The following is a 26984-nucleotide window of genomic DNA, read 5'->3' as shown; positions in this document are numbered from 1 at the left end:
AGCTCTGGGGCTGCTTTCCTTCTGGGGGACCATGCTTTTCTTTGTGGTTACTTACTCCTTCTCCCTCCTTCCATTGTGATGGAACATGCTGCTGAAAGGATTGTTTGTCATTCAGCTATTTAATTTATGGTGAAGTATAGCTGCAGCCCAGATCCTAAAGCCAATATAACAGACCAGTGATGATTGTCAGTAGCACAGTGAATCAGAAACGTGGTACCTTAATGCCATTTGCCACAGCTGGGTTAATAGAGTGAGAGTCTTTATAAGCTCAGCTTTAAGTAAATACAATAGTATTGGCAATAAAATAGTGTTGGCAGTAACAGCCTTAAGGATTTAAAAAAAGAAAAAGTAAGACAATGATAATCATTGAGGAATGGTCATGAAAAGGACAAAGTGGAAAGATTGTTAAGACACAAAATGGAAAGATTATTAAGACACAAAGATTATTAAGACACTATCCCCCTCATGAGAGAATCACTAATTGTATTTCAAAAGGTGAGATGGTATTTGGCAAGCATGTTGACTTGACGCTGCGAGACTTGTTACCTGTAACTGTTGGTCTGTTGTGTGTGTGTGTGTGTGTGTGTAATAAACTCTGAAACCTTAAAATATAGCAGAAATGAGAACACATAAGTTATTGTTATTGTTAGAGTGACAGTTAAATAAGTAGCCAAAATTGGCTAGGTATTGAATAAAACATACAAGTAGACATGGTTAGACCATGAAATGTCATTAAAAAAATCTTACAGTACAAAATAAGGACTTGAAACATTCTTTTTCATATTCTTAAATGGTTATTTATATTCACATCATGCCAACAAATATTTATGGAATCTCTCCTCTTTGTGCCTACCCTTATTACTAATTATGTGGCAAACAAAGGAATGGTAAAGACTAGTGTTTGTATGCAAAGAACATAATCTCATTTGAGGTGCTGAGACTTACATGACAATTCATGCTACAGGAGCTAGGAGAAGGGTGGGGAAAGAATGGGCCAGAATGGGATGTGACCTGGGAGGCCAGGGTTTGGATACCTGGGTAGGGAACCATGGGTCGTACAGTGTCATTCTCAAAACTTGGGAGCCTGAGAGCTGAGCACGGTGGCTCACGCCTGTAATCCCAACACTTTGGGAGGCCGAGGTGGGTGGATTACGAAGCCAAGAGTTCGAGACCAGCCTGGCCAACATGGTGAAACCCGATTTCTACTAAGAATACAAAAATTAGCCGGGTGTGGTGGCACATGCCTGTTATCCTAGCTACTCCGGAGGCTGAGGCAGGAGAATTGCTTGAACCTGGGAGGTGGAGGTTGTGAGCCGAGATCATGCCACTGCACTGTAGCCTGGGTGACAGAGCGAGACTCCATCTAGAAAATAAAACAAACAAAAAACCAACTTAGGAGCCTGAGATGAGTATGGCACATAAAAGTGCTATGTATGTGACTGATGATGGTGTTTATACTGGGCACCAGTGGTATGGGGTTGCCTTATTAGAGATGGACTTTGGCAATTGCATATTTGGGGACATTATATGCTGTGTTTTGGGAAAGCAGAGAGTTGTCTGGCAAAGGTAGGGACGTTGAATTCTGACAGAATCCAAAAGATCAAAAACAGACACTATCCCTTAGGCAAGTTACTTATCCTCTACCAGCCTGTTGTTTTCCTCATTTAAAAAGTGGGATAACGACAGTATCTACCTCATTAGGTTGTTGTAAGGATTAAATAAGATAATTTCCACTGGGCACTTAGAACGCTTGGCACATAGCAGCTCCTAAGTGGTAGCTGTCTTTGATTGATTATTGCAATTTTTATTCTTAAGAATAAACCAGCTGGGTGTGGTGGCTCACACCTATAATCCAAGCAATTTGGGAGGCTGAGGTGGGCAGATCTTGAGGTCAAGAGATTGAGACCATTCTGGCCAACATGGTGAAACGCCGTCTCTACTAAAAACACAAAAACTAGCTGGGCGTGATGGCGTGCGCCTGTGGTCCCAGCTACTCAGGAGGCTGAGGCAGGATAATCGCTTGAACCTGGGAGGAGGAGGTTGCTGTGAGCTGAGATCTCGCCACTGCACTCCAGCATGAAGACAGAGTGAGACTTCCTATCAAAAAAAAAAAATAATAACCATCTGGATTGTATAAAATAGATTGGAGAGGAGAGAGCCTAGACAACGTTATCAATGAAGAGGCATTTAAAATAATAACTATCCAATGAGGTGATCAGAAGTTACAATTCCAAAAGAGATTATGAGAGGAGGATCCACAGCGGTTGTGAATCTAGAATGTAAAGGAGAGAAGAGTTCAAGGTGGCCACCAAAGTTCAGATGAAGATGGTTGTGTTTGAAGTGTCATCAAAGTAACTTCCAGTTGACAATGAAAAGCCAAGATGAGGTAGCTTTCTTCACCTACCCCATAGCAGCTCTCTGTAGTTTTTGTGTATATCATAAGAAAATGAAAATATAAAGCGAACTGTCACCAGTTTCTTGGCACACTCTACAGCCCTCCTGTGTCTTGAGCACTCTTGGGGCGATGCTCATTGTGCCTTAATATTATATATGAAACTCAGTTGACACTGGAAGTAGTAGCTTCATCACTGGTGAGAATGATTTAACATATTGTTTTCCCTTTTGTGTCTTCATTTTGGTAACATACTGAAATAGCAGTATTCATTTTAGTTGGAAAAAATATTGACCAAGTGCTTACAAAATCTGATTAAGTCTAACCAGATGGCCAAGGCTGGTATTTTTTATGTTGCCTTTCATTTGTCTTTGAAACTTGAATATGCCTAGACTTGACAAAGAAACAGATTCTGGACTGTAGCTATGTAAGATTGTCAAAGATAATGCCTCACAGAACAGCTTATCTTGCTCACTGGTGGCAGAAATGCAGTAAATTGTTTAGAAGACTGCCAAGCTATTAGGATAGATAGCTTGATAGCAAATGATAGACAAAGTGCTACTGACCTGCTCTGAAGGAGATGCTTTTTAAGCTATTCAAAGCTGATATCCAACATCAGTTGGTAATTTGGTTAGAGCTTATTTATCTGAATTAATTTGCATGGAGAGATACAGTGAAAAGAAAGCAGCATCCAAATACGCGGTGGGAGGGAAAAGGAAGAGGAATGTTCTTTTTGTTTGTTTGTTAAATATTCTTATGATTGAGTTAATTGAAGATAATTAAGACACAGAATTCTAATATGCAATGGAATCTCTCCTCCTTCCACTTCTCCCAGCAAAGTGGGCTATAGACATTCATCTGTTTGTTCAGCCAATATTTACTGAGCATTTCTTCTGTGCCAGGCACATTGCCAGGAAGGGGATACAGTGTTGAGGAAAAAGGAAAGGCTCATAGCCTTCAAAATATGGTTGCAGATGGTTATTTAGGTTTAGGAATATTGTTGAACTGACAACAGTCTTCTCGTTTATTCTTGAGCATCATGTAACTCTCATTGTGGGACATTAGAAAAATGGGAGTGACTACATGAACCTATACTGGGCTTTGAAAGAGGGAGAAAATCCTGGAATTTGAAGGTCATCTATCAGTTTATCTGAGTTCCAGACGTGTTTTCTGTTATTCTTTTTACAGGTTGTCTTTTTTCCTTTTAACGTATAGTCGTTGCTTTCGATAGTGGGGAGAGGGAACATATGGCCTCAATACACAGACATAGAAAAAGCTTTCGTCAATGCCTTTGAAAAGGGGGGAAAAAAGCAAAGGCTTGCGGTTCACCCCCACTCTTTCTGTTGTATTTGAATTTAGAAAGCAGGTGGCTGACAATCACAGAAGGCAAGTCTTTTGGAGCAATAGCAGAATTCCCTTCACGCAAAAATTCTAAAACCCAAGATACAGATGAAAATAAAACTTGGAAGGAAAATTATGTTTTGGAAAGGCAGTGGGGCTGTATTAAGTCTTTATTATTTATCCCTTCTTCCCTTGATCTGATTTGTTTGTAAAATTTTTCTCTCAGTCCACATGACTCCAGAACATACACATAGCACATAAAGCATCTGCTCCACCATTTGAGTGCCTTTCCTAGTTGATGGCAACGTTATAGGAATATAGAAATATTTGTATTTTTATTTTATGTCATATAGGTGAGGTATGAGAATAAAATCATGGATGAAGAAGGGATTTCAATGATTATTTTAATTCCTCATTTTGTCAAAGGAGAAACTGAGGCCACTTGCTCAGTATCATATAGCAAGTTTTAATGTCAATAAAGCTAAGATTCAGGAATCATTTTTCTGATGCCAGCCCAAGTCCCTCTAAACTCTATTACCATTCATGATGGCCTGGGGTTTTCAGATTTTTATTCAGAAGTATGGGATCATGTGGGCCAAGGTTTTAGGCCACACGTTTAGTAAGATTTCACTGAATAGAAAAAGTATTTGTTTAGGAAGGGGCAGCTATCTGAACAGATCAGAAATGAACCACAGAGTTCTATAGCTTTTATGACTGTTCGACTATATAGATAGAATTTAGTAGGTCAGTTTGTCTGAACAGAAATCCAAAGGTGTAATTTCATTGACTGTCAATTCTCTTGTTTCACAGCTATCATATTTTTTTTTGTTTGTTTTGTTTTGAGATGGAGTCTTGTTCTGCCACCCAGGCTGGAGTGCAGTGGTGCGATCTTGGCTCACTGCAAGCTCGGCCTCCTGGGTTCACGCCATTCTCCTGCCTCAGCCTCCCGAGTAGCTGGGACTACAGGCGCCTGCCACCACGCCCGGCTAATTTTTTTGTATTTTTAGTGGAGATGGGGTTTCACCGTGTTAGCCAGGATGGTCTTAATCTCCTGGCCTCGTGATCCACCTGCCTTGGCCTCCCAAAGTGCTGGGATTTCAGGCGTGAGCCACTGCGCCAGGCCTCATATGTTTTTTTGTTGTTGTTGTTGTCTGTTTGTTTTTGAGACAGGGTCTTTTCTCTGTTGCCCAGAATGGAGTGTAGTGGTATGATCACGGCTCACTGCAGCCTTGACTTTCTGGGCTCAAGTGATTCTCCCACCTCAGCCTCCTGAGTAACTAGGACTACTGGCGTGTGCCTGGCTCATTTTGTAGAGATGAGATTTGCCATGTTGCTCAGGCTGGTCTCAAACTCCTGGGCTCAGATGATCCTCCTGCCTTGGCCTCTCAAAGTATTGGGACTACAGGTATGAGCCACTGCACCTGGCCCTTTCATTACGTTTTTGTTTTAAGGAAGGCAAATAGAGGCATCAAGCCAAATTCAGTGATCTGTTACCTGGCTATGAACTAGAGTGCATCCTGGCTCATCTAAAGTACAGTGATAACTAATGTCCAGAATGTTGACATGCTGTGGCACATGCTATCTCCTCTTTATCAAATATCTTTGCCATTTTCTCTTTTTTAAAAAGAACAGTGTGGCCAGGTGTGGTGGCTCACGCCTGTAATCCCAGCACTTTGGGAAGCTGAGGTGGGTGGATCGCTTGAGGTCAGGAGTTCTAGATCAGCCTGGCCAACATGGTTAAACCCTGTCCATACTAAAAATACAAAAATTAGCTGGGTGTGATGGTGGCCACCTGTAATCCCAGCTACTTAGGAAATTGAGGCAGGAGAATCACTTCAACCTGGAAGGTGGAGGGAGCAGTGAGCTGAGATCACACCATCAAACTCCAACCTGGGTGACAGAGCAAGACTCTGTCTCAGAAAAAAAAGAAAAAAAGAGGATGGGCACGGTGGCTCATACCTGTAATCCTAGCACTCTGGGAGGTTGAGGTGGGTGGATCACTTGGGGTCAGAAGTTCGAGACCAACCTGGCCAACATGGTGAAACCCTGTCTCTATTAAAAATACAAAAATTAGCCAGGCGTGGTAGTGGGCACCTGTAATCCCACCTATTTGGGAGGCTGAGGCAGGAGAATCACTTGAACCTGGGTGACAGAGGTTGCAGCGAGCCGAGATGGCATCAGTGCACTCCAGCCTGGGCAACAGAGTGAGACTCCATCTCAAAAATAAACATACAAATAAACAAAAACAATGCTAGCTACCAGCATGTAATTTAATATTCAGATATGTTTGTTTCAAACCCCCATCAGCATATGGGGAAACTTAGCACCCGTCTCATTATCCTTGCAGATTGTTTGGGGACTTATGTTTCTTCTAGTCATCTCTGGCTTCAGTTTTCTTCAGCTAAATTTGTAATCCCTGATAGGCTGTTTCTTTTCTGCACATGACACTATTGTACTCGTGCTGTCATTCCATTCCTGTATTTCCCTGCAGCATCGTGGACTCAAGATTTCTGTGTAACAAATTACCCCGTAGCTTAGTGGCTTGAAATAACAATAAATATTTGTTATTTTATACCAGTTCTATGCATCACGAATTTGGGAGTAACTTAGCTGTGTGGTTATGGCACAAAGTCTTTCAAGAAGGTGTAGTCAAGATGTCAGCCAGGGGTGCAGTCATCTGAAGGGTTGACTGGGGCTGCTGGACCCATTTCCAAGATGGTACACTCATGTGGTGGTGGTAGTTGGCAGGAAGCCTTAGCTCTAAATCCATGGATTCCTTTTTTCTCACGTAGAAAAAGTCAGTCTTCTTGTGCGGTGTGGTGGTATGTGCCTGTAGTCCTACCTACTTAGGAGCTTGATGCAGGAGGATTGCTTGAGCCCAGGAGTTCAAGTCCAGCCTGGGGAAAGAAAAAGAAGAAAGGGAAAGGAAGGGGAGGGGAGCTCACGCTTGTAATTTCAGCACTTTGGGAGGCTGAGGCAGGTGGATCACTTGAAGTCAGGAGTTCAAGACCAGTCTGGCCAACATGGTGAAACCCCGTCTCTAATAAAAATACAAAAATTAGCCGGGCATGGTGGTGCACGCCTGTAGTCCCAGCTACTCGGGAGGCTGAGGCACAAGAACTCAAGAGGCAGAGGTTGCAGTGAGTGACTCGCACTGCATTCCAGCCTGGGTGACAGAGTGAAACTCCGTCTCAAAAAGAAAAGATAAAAGAAAAGAAAAGAGAAGAGAAAAGAAAAGAAAAGAAACAAAAAAAGGAGGAAGGAAGGAAAATTCCGGCTTCTTTTTGTCTTCAGCCGTGTAGATCATGTCCTGAGGACTTTACCTTTCTTCTTTCTTGAGAGGACCTATAAGACTAAATGAGATAACACATGGAAGCTTTGAAACTCCTTAAGGGAAGAAGGCCTTATGAAAAGAAATTTCTAAATTTCACATGTGCACATCATTTGCTTAACTTAGATCATTGAATGATTAGACATGAAAGAAAGAAAAAAATGTAAACTGTATGAAGTCGAGGTTTTTATTTTAGAATTTTAGTTTCAAGGTTTAATTTTCTAGAAAACTTGCAGCATCTCTGAGAAATTTCTGATGATGGGAAAAGAAAAGGCCCTACTCAGCAAAATAGATTAAAAAAAGAACTGAAACCCTTAAATTTGGGGGTAAATTAACAATTTTAATATAGTTTTAGTTGTAATGAGAATGTGAGTAGTTTATTTCAAATACTACAATAATTTTTTATCTTATAATAATGGGTATTCAATAAAGATTGCTAATTTTAAAGTATATTTTGTTTTTTTCTGAAACTATTAACCTTGCTTAACTCTTAAACCTTTTCTAATCCTTAAATTTGGAAACATGTTTTGCCTGTAATTTTTATAGTTGTGGCAGAGAATAACAAATGATTTAAGCATTTAAAATACATATTTTCTTTTTTTTTCTTTTCTTTTTTTCTGCTCCAGTCAACGAAAGGGACACTTTATTGAGGCCCCAGGGCCATGGGGCCTGGGCAGAAGGCTGCTGCCCTTCGAGGAAGGAAGAGCCTTATTTGACCTTCTTCCTGGGGTACAGGTTGTTGGTGTGGCCGCATTTCTTCTTGTGGCAGTTGATAGCACCAGGGTGCAGGCGAGCATAGCACTTGCAGCAGATCATCTCGTCGCAGTTGTATTTCTGGACGAGCTGGCAGAGGGAAGGCTCAGTAATGCCACCTCGCAGGCGCAGCACCAGGTTTAGGGTGGACTCTTTCTGGATGTTGTAGCCTGAGAGAGTGTGGCCATCCAGCCATTTCCCAGCAAATATCAGACGCTGCTGGTCAGGTGGGATACCCTCCTTGTCCTGAATTTTGGTTTTGACATTCTAAATGGTGTCGGTGGGCTTGACCTCAAGGGTGATGGTCTTGCCCGTGAGGGTCTTCACAAAGATCTGCATCTCTGCGTCTGCAGCCCAGCCGCCTCGCTGAAGAAAAAGAGCTAAAAGACATATTTTCATTGAAAATTATTTACTTACTTTAAAAAACTCTTAAAAGTAACTGGTATTCAGCATTTAATGATGATATTTAGGGTTTTCAAACCCATTTTTCTTAGTCCATTTGGGCTGCTATAACAAAGTATAATAAACTGGATTTTTATAAACAATAGAAGTTTATTTCTTACAGTTCTGGAGACTGGGAAGTCCAAGATCAAGGTGACAGGAGATTTGGTGTCTGGGTAGGGCCCACTTTCTGGTTCATAGAAGGCACCTTTTTGCTGTGTCCTACATGGTGGAAGGGGCCAGGGAGCTCTTGGGGGTCTCTTTATTTTATTTTGAGATGGAGTTTCACTCTTGTCGCCCAGGCTGGACTGTGATGGCGCGATCTTGGCTCATTGCAACCTCCGCCTCCCGGGTTCAAGCGATTCTTCTTCCTCAGCCTCCCAAGGAGCTGGGATTACAGATGCCCGCCACCACACCCAGCTAATTTTTTTGTATTTTTAGTCAAGACGGGGTTTCACCATGTTGGCCAGGCTGGTCTTGAACTCCTGACCTCAGGTGATCCACCCGCCTCGGTATCCCAAAGTGCTGGGATTACAGGTGTGAGCCACTGCACCCAGCCCTCTTTTATATTTTATTTATTTATTTATTTATTTTTGAGACGGACTCTCCTGTCCAGGCTGGAGTGCAGTGGCATGATCTCAGCTCACTGCAACCTCCGCCTCCCAGGTTTAGGCAACTCTCTTGCCTCAGCCTCCCGAGCAGCTGGGATTACAGATGTGTGCCACCATGCCTGGCTAATTTTTGTATTTTTATCAGAGATGGGGTTTCACCATGTTGGCCAGGCTTGTCTCAAACTCCTGACCTCAAGTGATCTGCTGGCCTCGGCCTCCTAAAGTGCTGGGATTACAGGTGTGAGCCACTGTGCCTGGCCTGGGGTCTCTTTTTTTTTTTTTGAGATGGAGTTTTGCTCTTGTTGCCTAGGCTGTAGTGCAATGGCACGATCTCAGCTCACTGCATCCTCTGCCTTCTGGGTTCAAGCGATTCTCTTGCCTCAGCCTCCTGAGTAGCTGAGATTACAGGTGCCTACGCCCACTCCCACTCCCAACTAATTTTTGTATTTTTAGTAGAGATGGGGTTTCACCATGTTGGCCAGGCTGGTCTCTAACTCCTGACCTCAGGTGATCCACCCATGTCAGCCTCCAAAGTGCTGGGATTACAGGTGTGAGCCACTGTGCCTGGCTGTGGGGTCTCTTTTATAAGGGCACAAATCCCATTCACGAGGGTTCTGTCCTCATGAAGTCATCACTTCTCAAAGGCCTCACTTCCTAATACTACCATGTTGCTGATTAGGTTTCAACACATGAATTCTGGGGGCCACAAACATTCAGACTGTGGCAACACTTAAAAAGTTATTTGAATGAATGTGTAAGACTTACTTTTTATTTCTTGGACATGTTGCTATTTCTACAGTCATTTGACTACATGGTTGATAGAGGAATTTGGAGAGAATATTGCAAATGTGACTTCAAGGGTAAATTATTTCAAGTAGGTATTTAAGAAACAACGAACTTAATACTTGAACTATGTGTACCTTTTTCTAGGGAACCTCAAGTTAAATCAGCAAAATTCAGCAGGGAGAAATGAACTGGGTTATCCATGTCTCAAAGGTACAAAGAAATAGAACAGTCCTCTCCTACCTACCATCTCTGTGTATTATAAAGTCAAGGAGATTATTTTACTTACGGTTTAATTTAAAGAGACTTATTTACAACATGTATTTATATGACAGTTTGATATGCTTTATTTTGCTGCAGGATTCAATTACTGGACTTGTCAACTCTGCCAGTGTACGTGCCATTTCTCTTCCACTATGAGAGGATCGATTGTATTGCATATTTGTCTGGCTTTCTGTAGCCTTCTGCTTTTCAACGTTGCCACACAATGTCTGGCCTTCCCCAAAATAGAAAGGAGGAGGGAGATAGCACATGTTCATGCGGAAAAAGGGCAGTCCGATAAGATGAACACCGATGACCTAGAAAATAGCTCCGTTACCTCAAAGCAGACTCCCCAACTGGTGGTCTCTGAAGATCCAATGATGATGTCAGCAGGACCATCGGCAACATCATTAAATAAAGCATTCTCGATTAACAAAGAAACCCAGCCTGGACAAGCTGGGCTCATGCAAACTGAACGCCCTGGTGTTTCCACTGCTACTGAGTCAGGTGTCCCCTCAGCTGAAGAAGTATTTGGTTCCAGCCAGCCAGAGAGAATATCTCCTGAAAGTGGACTTGCCAAGGCCATGTTAACCATTGCTATCACTGTGACTCCTTCTCTGACTGTTGATGAAAAGGAGGAACTCCTTACAAGCACTAACTTTCAGCCCATTGTGGAAGAGATCACAGAAACCACAAAAGGTTTTCTGAAGTATATGGATAATCAATCATTTGCAACTGAAAGTCAGGAAGGAGTTGGTTTGGGACATTCACCTTCATCCTATGTGAATACTAAGGAAATGCTAACCACCAATCCAAAGACTGAGAAATTTGAAGCAGGCACAGACCACAGGACAACTTCTTTTCCTGGTGCTGAGTCCACAGCAGGCAGTGAGCCTGGAAGCCTCACCCCTGATAAGGAGAAGCCTTCACAGATGACAGCTGATAACACCCAGGCTGCTGCCACCAAGCAACCACTCGAAACTTCCGAGTACACCCTGAGTGTTGAGCCAGAAACTGATAGTCTGCTGGGAGCCCCAGAAGTCACAGTGAGTGTCAGCACAGCTGTTCCAGCTGCCTCTGCCTTAAGTGATGAGTGGGATGACACCAAATTAGAGAGTGTAAGCCGGATAAGGACCCCCAAGCTTGGAGACAATGAAGAGACTCAGGTGAGAACGGAGATGTCTCAGACAGCACAAGTAAGCCATGAGGGTATGGAAGGAGGCCAGCCTTGGACAGAGGCTGCACAGGTGGCTCTGGGGCTGCCTGAAGGGGAAACACACATGGGCACAGCCCTGCTAATAGCGCATGGGAATGAGAGATCACCTGCTTTCACCGATCAAAGTTCCTTTACCCCCACAAGTCTGATGGAAGACATGAAAGTTTCCATTGTGAACTTGCTCCAAAGTACGAGAGACTTCACGGAATCCACCAAGGAAAACGATACCCTGTTTTTCTTAGAAACCACTGTTTCTGTCTCTGAATATGAGTCTGAGGCAGACCAACTGTTGGGAAATACAATGAAAGGTAAAAGAAAGAAAAAGAAAAACAAACTTTGGTTTAATTTGGAAACTTTCAATTTTTTTTTAAATGGCAATTTAGAAATAGGTTGAAGTTTTAATGAAAAGCAGGCCAGGTGCAGCAGCTCATGCCTATAATCCCAGCATTTTCGGAGGCCGAGGTGTGAGGATTGCTTGAGCCCAGGAGTTCGAGACCAGCCTGGGTGATATAGTGAGACCTCTTCTCTGAAAAAGAATAAAAAAATGAAATTTAAAAAATAAAAAGAAAAGCAGAAGCATACAAATACATAATCTATTTTATATAAAAATTACACCCAATTCCTGTAATCCCAGCACTTTGGGAGGCCAAGGCAGGTGGCTCACTTGAGGTCAGGAGTTCGAGACCAGCCTGGCCAACATGGTGAGACCCCCATCTCTATTAAAATACAAAAATTAGCTGGGCGTGGTAGCAGGTGCCTGTAATCCCAGCTACTCGGGAGGCTGAGGCAGGAGAATCACTTTAACCTGGGAAGGCGGAGGTTGCAGTGAGCCAAGATTGCACCACTGCACTCCAGCCTGGGTGACAAGAGTGAAACTCCCTCTCAAAAAAGAAAAAGAAAAAAAAATTACCCCCAAATATAAATCCTGCCTATAGACCAGTGTTCTTTAACTGGGGATAGTTTTATTTTGCTTTCCCCTTCCCCCAGGGGACATTTAGCAATGTTTGGAGACATTTTTAGTTGTTAGAACTGAGGGGTGCTAAGATATTGTTAAATATCTTAGACTATGTAGGACAGCCCCCCATAACAAAGAATTATCCCAGCCAACATGTTAATAGCGCTGAGGTTGAAAAACCCTGATACTATTATTTTTATTTTAGACTAATATTTTTCAAACATTTTACTATGAAAATGTATAAATATACAAGAAAATGTGAAAGAATTAGCTATATGTTTAAACTGTAATAATGTTGGATACTTACATACACATTGTTGTAAAATATGCTCACATCCCTTACATTTCTTACAAAAAAAGCTTTAGGTAAGTACTGCGGTTATCTCATAGTATTAACTATATGAATTTTCTAACTTTGTTTTCCTAAAAAGAAAACATTTAGAAATAAGGAAGGGGGTAGGGTGGAAGATAAATCATCTGCTTGCTTGGTTCTGCATTTTCTACTTTGTTTTGGCCTTTGCATCCGTGAATATTATAAGCTGGAAAGCCTTCTATTTGTTGTTGATGGATAATGGTTTTCTTTTATTATGGGTAGTTGGACAAATAACAACACTGGGAAGGAAAAGCTTAGTGTAATGTATACATGCTCATTCCAAATTGTTTTGGAACATGTACAACGTGTTACTTCAGCCAAGTAGCCCAATTAATAGAAAATATCAAATCAGTAATATGTTTTATAAGGTGTTGAGATTGAATTAAAATGGTGAAAGATCACTTGATAAATGACAAAAGAAAGATTGAATTTTACATGTCTAGTTCATTTTTATTTAAAGACCCAGTGTGCTGTTCAGTTTTCACAGAAGCTTCCATAAAATGTCTTGTAAGTTGGTTTTTACATGGAGTTGGGTTCACATGGCCATGAAGACCTTAGATATGACTGAGCAACAAGTTTACTTCAGTTCTTCATAGAACTTTTACTTTTGGAGCATTAAGTCATATAGCCCCAGATTGTTCACTGCACAATTGAATCCATGATTGTTAGGTACTAAACTTGTATTAGCTTCTATTAGTACAGCCTAAAAAGTAAAATGGAATTGGTAATTTCCTGATTATTTTGGTTTTTGAATATGGTTCTTAGTCATAATTGCCTCAGCAAATTATAATCTTTTAAAAGGCCACTTCTTTTAATTTCTAGCACATAGCACAATTCCTGGCACATAGTAGGAACTCGATAAATATGTTTTCAATTAATTTACAAATGAGGATATAGAACCATCCAGACTGGAGTTATCCAATGTGATTGCCTACCTTACCCAAAATCAATTAAACAACTTCTAAATGTTCTTTGTACCAGGAGGAACAGGCAGGTTATTACTTTTGTTTTACTTTTTTTTCTGTCCCATAGAGTTAAAAGGAATGGGAAAGATTGCAATTATTGACAGCCGTTGTTATATAATAGCCAAAATGTTTTACTACTCATTTTCAGGTGATCATAAGTATTTTTCTGAAGTAAACAACTTAAATGCTAATCATTTAGAGTCCAGGGACCACTTAGGACATTATCTTCTTCAGAATATGCAATGATTTCTTGGTGTTTTTAGATATTATTAACAGATGAGTATGTTGAGATGATAGTCAGTCCTTTGAGTCAGCTGCTTCAACTGAAGATCAGGTTTTAAAAATAATATATAATTATTTTTTCTCCTACATGAAGTAGGAAGAATGAGAGATGTTAGGAAACTTTAAAGTTTATTTTAAAAAATTTTATTACTATTTCTAGTTCTCACTTTTCTTTCTCTAACAGCAATTATTTATTCAAGATACTATGCATTTTGACATTTCTTGCTATTTCATAAAATTACAAATAGCGCCTGCATATTTATTTTTGTATATATGTTCTCAAAAGTGTTCATTATGCTTTCAAAAATGAGGGCAACATAGAGAACACCTACTGCTTAAAATGGTAAAACTATATGTTATTGTCTTCTTGTGGCAAACAGAGCATTGCCCTATGTGCTAGAGGTACAGAAAGACAATGAATCCTGGCTCTCTAGGGATTTACAGTAATATTGGAGAAAGGAAAAAAAGAGAGACAAAATTCAAACAATGGTATAGAGTGCAAATATGAAGCTCATGTGAAAACCTTACCCTAACTCACATTGTTTGTCCTGTAACCAGGTATATTAATCCATCAAACGTAAAAATCTCTTCAATTCAAAAGGAAAAATAGTGTTAACTGGATGAGTACCAAGAAAAGGAACTGCTTATAGTGAAAAACAAACAAATACACATTATTTTAAAGCAAATACATTGTTTACAAGGCAACTTTTTTTTAAAGTAATAGGATATGCCATGATGTCATTAATAAAATTTTTTTTTTCTTTTTTTGAGACGGAGTCTCCCTCTGTCATCTAGGCTGGAGTGTAGTGGCGTGATCTCAGGTCATTGCAACCTCCGCCTCCTGGGTTCAGGCAATTCTCCTGCCTCAGCCTCCCGGGTGGCTGGGATGACAGGAATGTGCCACTATGCCTGGCTAATTTTGTTGTGTTTTTAGTAGAGATGGGGTTTCACAATATTGGCCAGGCTGGTCTCGAACTCCTGACCTTGTGATCCTCCCGCCTCAGTCTCCCAAAGTGCTGGTATTACAGGCGTGAGCCACCGCGCCCGGCCCGTCATTAATAAAACTTTGAGAAACCCTTTTAAAGCTATCCCTAGAATGTTATTTTTCATTGTATAACTTACTGATCTTGCTAAAATACTTAGTATCTAGAACTAATATTTTAAAAAAGAGAGACAATAAGGTTTTCAAGAAATTAAGTTTTTAGTAGTTGTTCTGTACAGAGTTTGAAATTTCTAGCATAGCCCCTTCATAAGAAGAGGGCAAATCTTGACTTATAAGTAGTCTGTTGAAGGCAAAACATTTATATGATCTGAAGAGAAAGCAGAGTATTATTATAAACAGTCTTTAATACTGTATTTGAGGGAATTATAATGTTGTAAAGAAAGTGGACCTGTGACAGATAATGTCATACCCTGCCAGTTCTATTCATTTCCTTTTCTGATCTGAAAGCAAATGCACACCTTCTACAGAGGCCTTTCCAAGTTGTTCCTTGGGCATAGTTAGTACAGTGGTTAAGGGTGCTGGCAATGTGAACAAAGGCATGCTCCTTAGCTTTTCTAAACCTAAGTTCTGTAAAGTAGAGTTATAATAGCTGGTAATTATTGAATACTTACCAAATACTAGGTGTTTTACTTGTGTTATCTAATCTTTGTAGTAAATCTGTGAGATAGATACTATTATTATCCCCATTTTATAGCTGAGGAAACTCAAGGCCCACATATGTGAAGTAATTTGTTTATGCTTACACAGCTAGTAAGTGAATAAGGCAGGTTGGCTCTGGAACCTGCATTCTTGAGCACTATGATGCAGCTTCTGTGGAATGATATTAGTACCTATCTCCCTGTAGTACATATGGGAGGATGCATACTTAAGATACTGTATGTCATGTGCTTCGCATGGTGTTTAACATAGAAACTCAGTAAATATTAGTTATTGTAATTGTTACTCCTTTATTTTAAAATGTGAGCTTCCCTTGACCCTCCAGAAATGCAAATGTGAAAATTAATACACTGTATACAAATGTTTCTGAGAGTTTTTGAGTGTAACTTAGTTCTGTATAATTTGTTTCTTAACAAACTGATTATGTTGACATTCAAACATGTGCCTGAAAGGGAGCTCAGCAATTGATCTTCCTACTTTGTTTTAGATTTCATTTTAGCTTTTTCCATGAACTTCTTTATCTCTGTTGTAGATTGATTCACAGCTACTGAAAGCGTGACAGAGAAAACATTTATTTACTGTCATTTTACTTCTGAGTTCTCTCTTTGCTTCCCCAGCTCCTGAAATAGCATCTGCTCCCCTCCCCCCAAGTTTTTAATCATATCGTGATTTTTTTTTTTTAAAAAAATAGGGATTTGGTCTATTTTTAAATGTTTTCCCCCCTTTAAGACATCATCACTCAAGAGATGACAACAGCTGTTCAAGAGCCAGATGCCACTTTATCCATGGTGACACAAGAGCAGGTTGCTACCCTCGAGCTTATCAGAGACAGTGGCAAGACTGAGGAAGAAAAGGAGGACCCCTCTCCTGTGTCTGACGTTCCTGGTGTTACTCAGCTGTCAAGAAGATGGGAGCCTCTGGCCACTACAATTTCAACTACAGTCGTCCCTTTGTCTTTTGAAGTTACTCCCACTGTGGAAGGTCTGTAAGGGAGGATATTGGACTCTGTTTTGGGGGTGGATCTCTTTTGTTAAAGTGGACTAGGAATAGAATGAGTGAGGCAGCCGACATTGCCATCAGCGCGCGCGTGCGTGCACGTACACACACACACACACACACACACACACACACACACACACACACACACACCTTTACCTGGAAAGGGGTGTGAACTCTGTCTTGTTTGAAGAGGTGTGGCAGAGCCTTAAAAGGACAAGGGTTGGCCGGGCGCAGTGGCTCACGCCTGTAATCCCAGCACTTTGGGAGGCTGAGGCGGGTGGATCACGAAGTCAGGAGATTGAGACCATCCTGGCCAACGTGGTGAAACCCCGTCTCTACTAAAAATACAAAAAATTACCCAGGCGTGGTGGCGGGCGCCTGTAGTCCGAGCTACTCGGGAGGCTGAGGCAGGAGAATGGTGTGAACCCGGGAGGCGGAGCTTGCAGGGAGCGGAGATGGCGCCACTGCACTCCAGCTTGGTGACAGAGCGAGACTCCGTGCCAAAAAAAAAAAAAAAAGGGACAAGGGTTTAGTTTGTAAGTAAGGTCTCCTGGTGGCTCACCTCTGGGTCCTCAAAGGCCAGACCCCCTGAGAAGGCTCTTCCTGTTTGGCAACTCTGCTGCTAGGAGCCGGGGGGGATGAGGTGAAAAAAGCATGGACCTGAATTTGAATCGCAACTTTGGCTTTCACTAATATTGTAGCCTCAAGCTAAGTTTCTTAACTTCTGTAAGCTTTGGTTTGTTCACCTCTAAATAATGCCTATCTGTTTTATAGGTTATTTTAAGAATTTGAAATCATGTCTACAAAGTGCTTTCTATATAGGAGGCTCTCAAATGCTCTGATCTCTTAAAGGCAGTGAAGTTTTCAAATCTATGTGAAAGCTACTGCTGTTCTAGAGTCTCTGGACTTGGGAATTCCTGGGGCTATATTTGGCTGCTTTTAAATTGACATTCCAGACCCAGATCTAGGCTCTTACTCTATGACTTGATTTTGAGAAAGACACTCGGTCTTTCCAAAGTAGTCTTTGAAATACAGTTTAATATATTTTTGTTAATTATTTTACCTTTGGCAATACATAATATAAAATCTTACAACATCCATAATATTGCCAATAGAATAAATGGGAGATTAAAATTTAAAAACAAAGTTCTGATTAGAGATAATACATTTTCCTGTAAGACAATACATTTTCCTGAAAGTCTTTGCTTTGGGGAGTTGGATTAATACAATATGGGAAAGGAGAGCTGACCCAAGTGCCAAACTTGCTGTATTGTATGATATTGGTTTAATCATTTCTTGCCTAAAAAGTGAAAGCACATGCTTACATTTGCCATAATGATTATCTTGTGGGTCAAGTCCTGTCTGTTGTGTTTGGCAGAACAAATGGACACAGTCACAGGGCCAAATGAGGAGTTCACACCAGTTCTGGGATCTCCAGTGACACCCCCTGGAATAATGGTGGGGGAACCCAGCATTTCCCCTGCACTTCCTGCTTTGGAGGCATCCTCTGAGAGAAGAACTGTTGTTCCATCTATTACTCGCGTTAATACAGCTGCCTCATATGGCCTGGACCAACTTGAATCTGAAGGTATTCATGCTTTGAAGGGGATCTTTTCAAGGACTGGTTGAGTGAGTCACTGAGCAAATGTTTTTGAAAAAGAATTAAGTAGGAGTATATTCAATCTGCACTATAGATCAGAGGACAGTAAACTACAGCTGGGCCAAATCTGGCCTGCCACTTGTTTTTGAATGGTTTGTAAGCTAAGAATGGTTTTTACATTTTGAAATGATTGAAAAAAAAAGTCAAAAGAAGAATAATATTTTGTGACATAGAAAAGTTATAAAAATTCAAATTCCAGTGTTCATAAATAAAGCTATATTGGAACACAGCCATACTAATTCATTTTCATATGTGTGTGGCTGCTTTTGTGCCATAGCAGCAGAATTAAGAAGCTGTGACAGAGACTCAGTGGCCCACAAAGCCTGAAACATTTATGATAGGGCCCTTTATAGAGCAAGTTTGCTGACTCTGCTATGGATCTGTGGTTCTCAACTATAGTTGACCATTAGAATTACCTTGGAGAGCTTTTGAAACATCCCAGTGCCTGAATCACTCTCCAGTGATTCAGATTAAGATGGTGGGGGGTGGAATCTGGCATCAGCATTTTAAAAGACTGCCTTAGATGATTTCAGTATTCAAGCTGGATTGAGAATACTAGGTTAAGATGGAGATGTTGAGTTTCCCCACCAGATTTTCTTGGTTGCAAGTTTTAATGTGGGGTGTATTTTAACAGCATTGCTCTGGTTGTTAATGCTGGGTTATTCTCCCTTAGTAACATCTCTGGGTTAGTCTGTGCTACTATTTGGAGATAGGCAGTCTCTTTATTTACTAAGACCAAGAAATTCATGCCAAATTGTACTTTCCAAGACATTGGCTTTGAGCATGTAAAAGAAACTTGAGGCACAGCTGCCTATCAACAAATAAGAAGACTAGAAATATGACACATAGTCACGTAATTAATCAGCATTTTGGCAGGTGAATAGTTCCTGGCTGGAGATACAAAATGTCCAGAGATTTATAGTGCAGAATTTCTTAAACTAATCTGGAACACTGGTAAGCTTTTGGGCACTCAATTAGCCATGTGTTTGCTGCAGTAAAAGACATAGGATGTGCTATTATTTTTTTTTGTCTAAAGCAGGGAAGGAGGTTGAGCTAGGTTTGCAGCTGACTCTGGTGCAGACTTTCTGGGTAACACTGGTTGGCTGCTGACAGAGGAACATGACATTTTAGGAGCAGTGTGGAGAATTCCACAGTAGAAGCCTGGTTTAAGAAACAGATCAAAGTGGGCTCAAAGGCTAACAGCTCTTGCATTCCACATTAAGATAAGTACTGTATGACTTTGAGTTTAGCGTCTCATATTAACTGTCTGCTCTCCTTGATGCCATCTGGAAAAAGCAGGTTTCCCTAAATTAACCTGAGTTAGACATGACAGCTTTACCCAGCAGGGCTCATTAAATCAGAGAAAAAAAAAATTTGTGAATAATCCATACTTGTGAAACTGCAGTAACTTTCTAAATTTAGTAGATGATGGCAGTTGTATTGAAATATGTTAGAATTTTCCGACATGCCTAAGGTGTCCTGGGGTTTTAGTTCTTTTCTTCTACACAATTCAATTTTGCTACTTTTTGATAATATATTTTGTTAGTTTTTGATCTAAATTATCCTTGTCATGGGTTACAAAAATATTTTTGGTCAAAAGATATTATTTTTGCTACATTGTCGGGCTTAGGATTTTGAAGTAGCACATTTTTACTCGTAAATGCCAAGGAGTACAACTTATGTTTAATTAGTATACGTTAATAATACCATTGTTAGTTTTATGCTGGTGCTTCTAGTCCTCCAAAAGCTGAATTGACTACACTGATTTAAACAAATCAACCTACTAGACTCCTGGATGTATTGGAGACCTCTATTTTCAATGCATGTTTTTCTACCTTGCCCGGGAATATAAGTGCAGCTTGAAGCTTTGACTGGGTAAAACATTTTAATTCTTCCATAAGCTTATGCCTAGAGGCAGGTAATTTTTTTTCTTATCTAGAACCCTGTATTACTTACGTCAGGTTAGCAGCCTTTCTTGTTTTAGTCTTTGTGATGAGTTTATATGTTATTTTAATATCTTCCTTTTTCACTAGGGGGCAGGAGCATTTCTCTGGGAAATGAGGTACTTTTCTCCATGGGATTTGGAAAGGGACATCCTTTGTTAGACATTAGACACCAAAGAAGAATGAACGTTTATGGAAATTTCTGAATCCGCAGCTCTGTTTATCCTTTAAGAGATAACTAACAGCCCAAATCAGTCTAAAAATGATGTCTACTTGCACCCTGTCTTCTTCCCTGCTTCTCACATCTCTACAACATGATGACTGAGAGGGGGTATGAGTTTCCAAGGGCTGTCATAACTAAGTACCACAAACTGGGTGGCTTAAAACAACAGAAATTTATTCTCACGCAGTCTGGAGCCTGCAAGTTGGAAGTCAAGGTATAGGCAGGGCTTGCTCTCTCCAAAGCCTCTAGGGGAGGAACCCCAGGGTTTCCTTGGCTTGAGGCAGCATGACTCCAATCTATTCACATGGCCCTCTGTGTCTCTGTGCTCAAGTTTTCCTCGCTTTTTAAGAACACCAGTCATTGGATTAGGGCCCATCCTAATGACCTCATCTTAATTATGTATGCCAAGACCCTGTTTTCAAATATGGTCACATTCACTGATACTACCGGTCAGGACTTGAACATACCATTTGGAGGGACACAATTCAACATGTAACAGGGGTCTGCTTCTGAAGAGTTTGCCAGCTGTCTGTGAAGACAGACATGCTACCTGAGTGATGTGAATTGGTAGAGTGGGAGAAGTTTTGGTGTGTTTTCCTTTTCTTAGTCACTGAAGAAAGCCTGCCTTGATAAGTGCCTGCCACCTTGTGCATATTTCAGTGTCTTTTATCTTGTCAGCAAAAATGCAGTTTGATGTTTGAAGGGATAATGGTTTATTTTTCACCTTGCCTGTTACATTTGATTTCTATGTATGACTTTTTTTTAGGGATAAATATTCTCACAATGATAAATGCCTTATACTCATTTCAGGCATACCTCTACGAGAGCTGTATTTAGCAGCTTTGAAATACAAACATAACAAACATGTTCTTTTTATTCAAAATGGGATAATGACAAATTTTATACATATTTTATAACTGCATAAATTAATTTTTGGACATGATCTTTGTATAGGTTGATTTTCTTCTCTTGTTGAATATTAATGTCTTTCCTGTTCTAGAATGCCAACTTAAAATTTCTGATTAGTCTTGAAAACATACTTGGAATTTATGTGGGTTAACTCTTTAAAATATTTTAGTACGAATATTTCTTATCTACTTAAAGAAGTCCCACTTTCTGTATGTTAGAAATCTGTCTGAAGATATCTGCTTACTCTAAATAAATCAAACTTTTATTTTATTCTTTCTATATACCCCCATGGAAGATGGAAATTAATCTGTGCTCTGAAGTGGTAATAATAATTCTGTAGAATGGAAGGTTGTTGCTTTGGCAATTCCATATTCAGAAATATCTATTGTGGGTCTATTTGTGTCAGATAGTAGGTTTCTAAGAACATATGGGAGATAAGAATATAAAAACAGAGATTTCTCAGATCTTGTGATTAAGTCTTTGACGGTCCTCCCTCCCACCCCCCGCCCTTCTTCCCTTAATATTTGGAAGTCAATATCTGGGCCTTCCAGCTAGTGGGAAATGGGGAGCCAGTTGGTGCTTGCCATGGTGCGGACCAGACAGAGACAGGAATACAGTGACAGGAACACTGAATTTGCTTGGACTCTTCTGGGTTAGCTCTTCTGCAAGAAAAAAGCAATTCCAGTGTTCCTCATCTGGGGAACTTGAATTCTTGATCCGATTGGTCTTATTTAATATCTTTCTGTGGGCATGCATGTTGAGCATTGTGTATAATCCCATGATATTATCTCAACCCTGTATTAGTCTGTTCTCATGCTGCTAATAAAGACATACCCAAGACTGGGTAATTTATAAAGAAAAGAGGTTTAATAAAGTGAAAGAGGTTCCACATGGCTGGGGAGGCCTCACAATCATGGCGAAAGGCAAAGGAGTAGCACAGTTACATCTTATATGACAGCAGGCAAGAGAGCTTGTATAGGGGAACTGCCCTTTATAAAACCATCAGATCTCTTGAGACTTATTCACTGTCATGAGAACAGCATGGGAAAGACCCACCCCCATGATTCAGTTACCTCCCACTGGGTCCCTCCCATGCCACATGGGGATTATGGGAGCTACAATTCAAGATGAAATTTGGGTGGGGACACAACCAAACCATATTAAATCCCCATTTCCTCATTTGTTTCAAAAGGCCCACTTATTATAGACCTTATGAAACAAACTCATAGTAATTGACTTGCTGGAGAATTACCTTTAACATAGAGATTTTTAATTCTTGGCCGGGCATGGTAGCTCACACCTGTAATCCCAGCACTTTGGGAGGTCGAGGCAGGTGGATCACGGGGTCAGGAGATCGAGACCATCCCAGCTAACACAGTGAAACCCCACCTCTACTAAAAATACAAAAAATTAGCCAGGCATGGTAGCACGCACCTATAATCCCAGCCACATGGGAGGCTGAGGCAGGAGAATCACTTGAACCCGGGAGGCATAGGTTGCAGTGAGCCGAGATCACACCACTGCATTCCAGCCTGGGCAACAGAGCAAGATTCCATCTCAAAAAAAAAAAAAAAAAAATCCAATGGAGAAGCTATGTTTAACTTTCTTTAATAACTTAATTTTTTAAAATACAAAACCAAATATATCCTTTAACTACAGTTTTTTTCTTTTCTGACAGTTTTTATTTGCTTTTCTAAGACTGTTTTGTCTGTCTTTATATTTAGTTTTTAAATGATTGCGTTTTTGACATTTTTTTCCCAGCCAGGCACCATACATGGGGCAGAAAGCTGTCATTATTTTGCCACTCATTGTTTAATCTATTTCAGATATAACCATTTTCCTGCCTTCATGTGTGCACATGTGTGCATGCATGCGTATGTGTGTATTTAATATCATGGTTGTTTTTGTCCTCAGAGAACAATTTCAGTATTTATTTGCAGTGTCTCTTAATTTCCTCTGCTGAAGAGATAGTGGTATTATCTCTCTTTCCTTATCTGGGGTTTCTAGTTCTGTCCCCTTCTGCGGTCTTCTTTACTGATAACGGGAATTTCAGGAGAAAGTCATTTCTGAAAAGTATGCCTTCATTCAGGTGACTGAATGATATTCTTGGGAGTCTGGTGGCCTCATACTGAAGCCAGTGTCTTTGTCTCTTTCTTTTATCATCAATCAGAAAAAAATTGGGAAATACATTGTTTAAGTAGCATTAGGGTGAAGTTTTTAAGATATTTTTCTTTTTTTTTTTTGCAGTTGCAAGATTTAATAGAGGGAAGACAGAGCTCCCATACAGAGGGAGGGGACCCAAAGAGGGTAGCTGTTGCCGGCTCGAATGCCTGGGTTTATATCCCGATCATTGTCCCTCCCGCTGTGGTCTCAGGTGATAGATGATTGGCTATTTCTTTGCCTCCTGTTTTAGCCTAATTAGAATTTTAGTGAGCTCTCTTTACTATCTGACTGGTTGGGTGTGAGCTAAGTTGCAAGCCCCGTGTTTAAAGGTGGACGTGGTCACCTTCCCAGCTAGGCTTAGGGATTCTTAATCAGCCTAGGAAACCCAGCTAGTCCTGTCTCTCAGTCCCCGCTCTCAACAGGAAAACCCAAGTGCTGTTGGGGAGGATGGCTGATGACCGTTCTAACTGCTTCCTGCTGAATTGGGGCATAGTAGGGGTTGTGCAGTTGAGATTTCCTTGGGAGGAGTGCCTTTGATGTCATTAACATCAGAGCATTGGCTAGCAGGCCAGTCCAGGGGTCTGTGGTAGATTTTAGTCATGGACTGCATCTGGGGCTCCATTTGAAGAACGATTTGTAGTTTTACAGCTTTGATTCTGAAAGAGACAAACTTAACAAGGAGATTAAAGATACAGGGATTGAAATGTATGGCCTGCAGTGCAGGGGATTATTTCTTTGGCATACTTCACAGGCCCTGACTATCTGCTTGATAGTTTTGAAAAGGCCTGGTCCAGTAAATAATAATTTGGCCATCTGATGGGTGCTATCAATGCCTAACTGAAAGGTTTGGTGAAGGTTTTTAAGTAATTTCTATTGGTTAGCTGCAGGCAAAAGTATTTTTCCTTCTTCGGTGGCTAGCCATCTGGAGAGGAGGAAAGTATGTCCTTGTGAGGTTCCCTATTCTATTTTTCCTGCTGAGTAGTGGGGCTTGGTTTCCCGGAGGGGATTACCCCATACTAGGGGTCCTTCTATAAGCATTTCAAATGGAGGGTCCTGCCTTGTGGCTCTTTTGGCTTCAATGTCCACTTGGTGGTTTCCTTCTATTTTCCTTTCCTTTCCTTTCTGATGACCCCGGCAGTGTAAGACTGCCACCTCTTTAGGTTTCTGTACAGCCAATAATAATCTCCTAAAGACTTCCTGATGTTTAATAGGTGTTCCCTTGGAAGTTAGGGATTCCCTTTCTCTCCATATTGCTGCATGGGCATGGAGGACTAGGTAAGCATACCTAGAGTCTGTATATATATTTACCTTTTTTCCTTCTCCTAATTTTAGTGCCCAAGTGAGGGCTATTAGTTCTGCCAACTGAGCACTAGTTCCTGGAGTGAGGGGATTACTTTTAAGTATTCCATTATCACTGACCACTGCATACCTCGCTTTTCAAAGTCCTTTTTCTACAAAGGAACTTCCATCAGTATACAAGCTGAGGTTGGGATCAGTCAAGGGAACCTCTAAAAGGTCCCCTCGAGCAGCGTAGGTTTGAGCAATTACTTGTTGACAGTTATGTTCTATCTTTTCTTCATTGTCTGGAAGAAATGTTGCTGGATTAAGAGTTGCACAAGTACTCAGTCACAGCACTGGCCCTTCAAGTAATAGAGCCTGATATTTAAGTAAACGGTTGTCTGACAGCCACAAGTCTCCTTTAGCAGTCAGTATGCCATTCACATCATGAGATGTCCACACAATAAGATCTCTTCCCTGTATTATTTTAACTGCTTCAGATACTAAGACTGCTACTGCCGCTACTACCCGTAAACAATGAGGCCAACGCTTTGCCACTACATCAGTTTCCTTACTCAGGTATGCCATGGGTTGCAAGCTTGTCCCTTGGATCTGTGTAAGGACTCCTAGAGCTATTCCTGTTTTTTCTATGACATATAAAGAAAAGTCTTGCTCCGTTGGCAAGCTTAACACTGGGGCTTGGGTTAGGGCCTTCTTTAGGGCCTGGAAAGCTGCTTCTGCTTCAGGTGTCCATCTTACTAAATGGGTATTGGCTTTCTGAGTTTCCTTAATTAGTGTATATAATGGTCTGGCTATTTTGCTGTACCTGGGAATATCCATATTTGGCAGAAACCTGTTATGCCAAGGAACCCTCTTAGTTGCTTTAGGGTTTTGGGATGAGGGTAAGCCAGTATAGGCTGGATACGTTCCTTACCAAGGGCCTTGGTACCTTTGGATAATTTTAGCCCTAAGTATTTAACCTGCTGTGAGCAGTGCTGAGCCTTTGGTTTGGAAACCTTGTAGCCACAGGTAGCAAGGAAATTTAAGAGCACTTGGGTGGCTTGATGGCACAAGGTTTCTGAACTGGCGGCTAAAAGTAAATCATCCATGTACCTAAGGACAAGAGTGTCCAGGTATGAGAATTGGCTCAAGTCTTGGGCTAATGCCTGGCCAAATAGATGGGGGCTATCCCTGATCCCTTGGGGTAAAACAGTCCAGGTGAGTTGAGACGTTGAGTTTGAAGGGTCTTCAAAGGCAAACAAGAATTGAGAGTCAGGATGTACAGGGATGCTGAAAGAGGCATCCTTAAGGTCCAGGACTGTAAACCACACTGCTTCTTCTGGTATTTGGGAAAGCAGAGTATAAGGGTTAGGTACAGCTGGGTCTAGAGGGACAACGGCCTCATTGATAATCCTGAGTTCTTGCACTAACCTCCACTGTCTGCTGGGTTTCTGTACTCCTAAAATTGGAGTATTGCAGGGGCTATTGCATGATTTCACTAGGCCTTGGGTTTTTTAGGTCCTTAACAATCTTTTGGAGTCCTTGTTGAGCCTTGGGTCTAAGGGGGTACTGCCTTTGGTAGGGAAAGGAGGCAGAATCCTTTAGTTTAACTTGAACAGGACGAGCATTCTTTGCTCGTCCATATTGTCCTTCTGTTGGCAAGACTTCAGGATTAATTCCTTCCTCAAGCAGGGGATAACAAATGGGTGTTCCTTCTCCTATGTTCAGGTGTATAATGGCCCCTGCTTTTGCTAGAATGTCTCTCCCTAACAAGGGAGTGGGGCTTTCAGGCATAATTAGAAAAGCGTGTGAAAAGAGTAAAGCTCCTCAGTCACAACTTAGTGGCTGGGAGAAGTATCTAGTGACTGGCTGTCCTAGGACCCCTCAGATAGTGACAGATCTGGAGGACAGTTGTCCGGGACAGGAGAGTAAGACTGAGAAGGCTGTGCCAGTGTCCAGGAGACAGTTAACCTCCTGGCCCTCAATGGTGAAGCATACCTGGGGCTCTGTGAGGGTGATGGCATGGGCTGGCACTTGCCCCAGCCACCCTCAGTCCTGCTGCTGTATCATCTGGTTAGTGGTTTCTGACTCAGAGGACCTTCATCCCCTGGGGCAGTGGGCCTTCCAGTGATTCCCTCAACATAAGGGGCATGGACAAGGGGGCGGCTTACTTCTATTTGGACAATCTTTTTTAAAGTGTCCTGGTAGACCGCACTGGAAGCAAGCCCTATTAGGCATTCGATTTGCCCAGCTTTTCCCTTTTCCAGAGCCTCCAAAGTCCACTTGCCTGAGGGCCATGACTAAAGCGGTGGCCTTTTTTTTTATACCGTTTGTCCTGTTCCACCGGTCCTCCTGATCTCTATTATAAAAAACCAAGGTTACTAAGTTCAATAGGGTTTCTAAGTTTTGCTCCAGGCCTAAGGTGGACTTTTGAAGTTTTTTTCT

At 41.2% G+C, this 26984-nt stretch overlaps 1 protein-coding gene and 1 pseudogene across 3 annotated transcripts in view; one reads left to right on the top strand and one right to left on the bottom strand.

The window, feature by feature from the left end:
- ARMH4 (armadillo like helical domain containing 4) overlaps positions 1 to 26984 on the top strand; it is a 150153-nt gene that overhangs the window by 2858 nt on the left and 120311 nt on the right. For all 3 annotated transcript variants that reach the window (XM_016926140.4, XM_522864.8, XM_009427864.5), the window contains exons 2-4: positions 10013 to 11437; positions 16094 to 16345; positions 17742 to 17951. In XM_016926140.4, coding sequence (XP_016781629.1) covers positions 10069 to 11437; positions 16094 to 16345; positions 17742 to 17951 — 1831 coding nt within the window. In that variant the 5' untranslated portion in view covers positions 10013 to 10068. The remainder of the gene's footprint in view (positions 1 to 10012; positions 11438 to 16093; positions 16346 to 17741; positions 17952 to 26984) is intronic.
- Positions 7773 to 8189, bottom strand: LOC104002049 (ubiquitin-ribosomal protein eL40 fusion protein-like; annotated as a pseudogene).

Source organism: Pan troglodytes, chromosome 15 (assembly GCF_028858775.2).
Source record: "Pan troglodytes isolate AG18354 chromosome 15, NHGRI_mPanTro3-v2.0_pri, whole genome shotgun sequence".
Taxonomy (NCBI): Eukaryota; Metazoa; Chordata; class Mammalia; order Primates; family Hominidae; genus Pan; species Pan troglodytes.
Note: the sequence above shows the minus strand (reverse complement) of the source record. Positions and strands in the feature narration are given on the sequence as shown.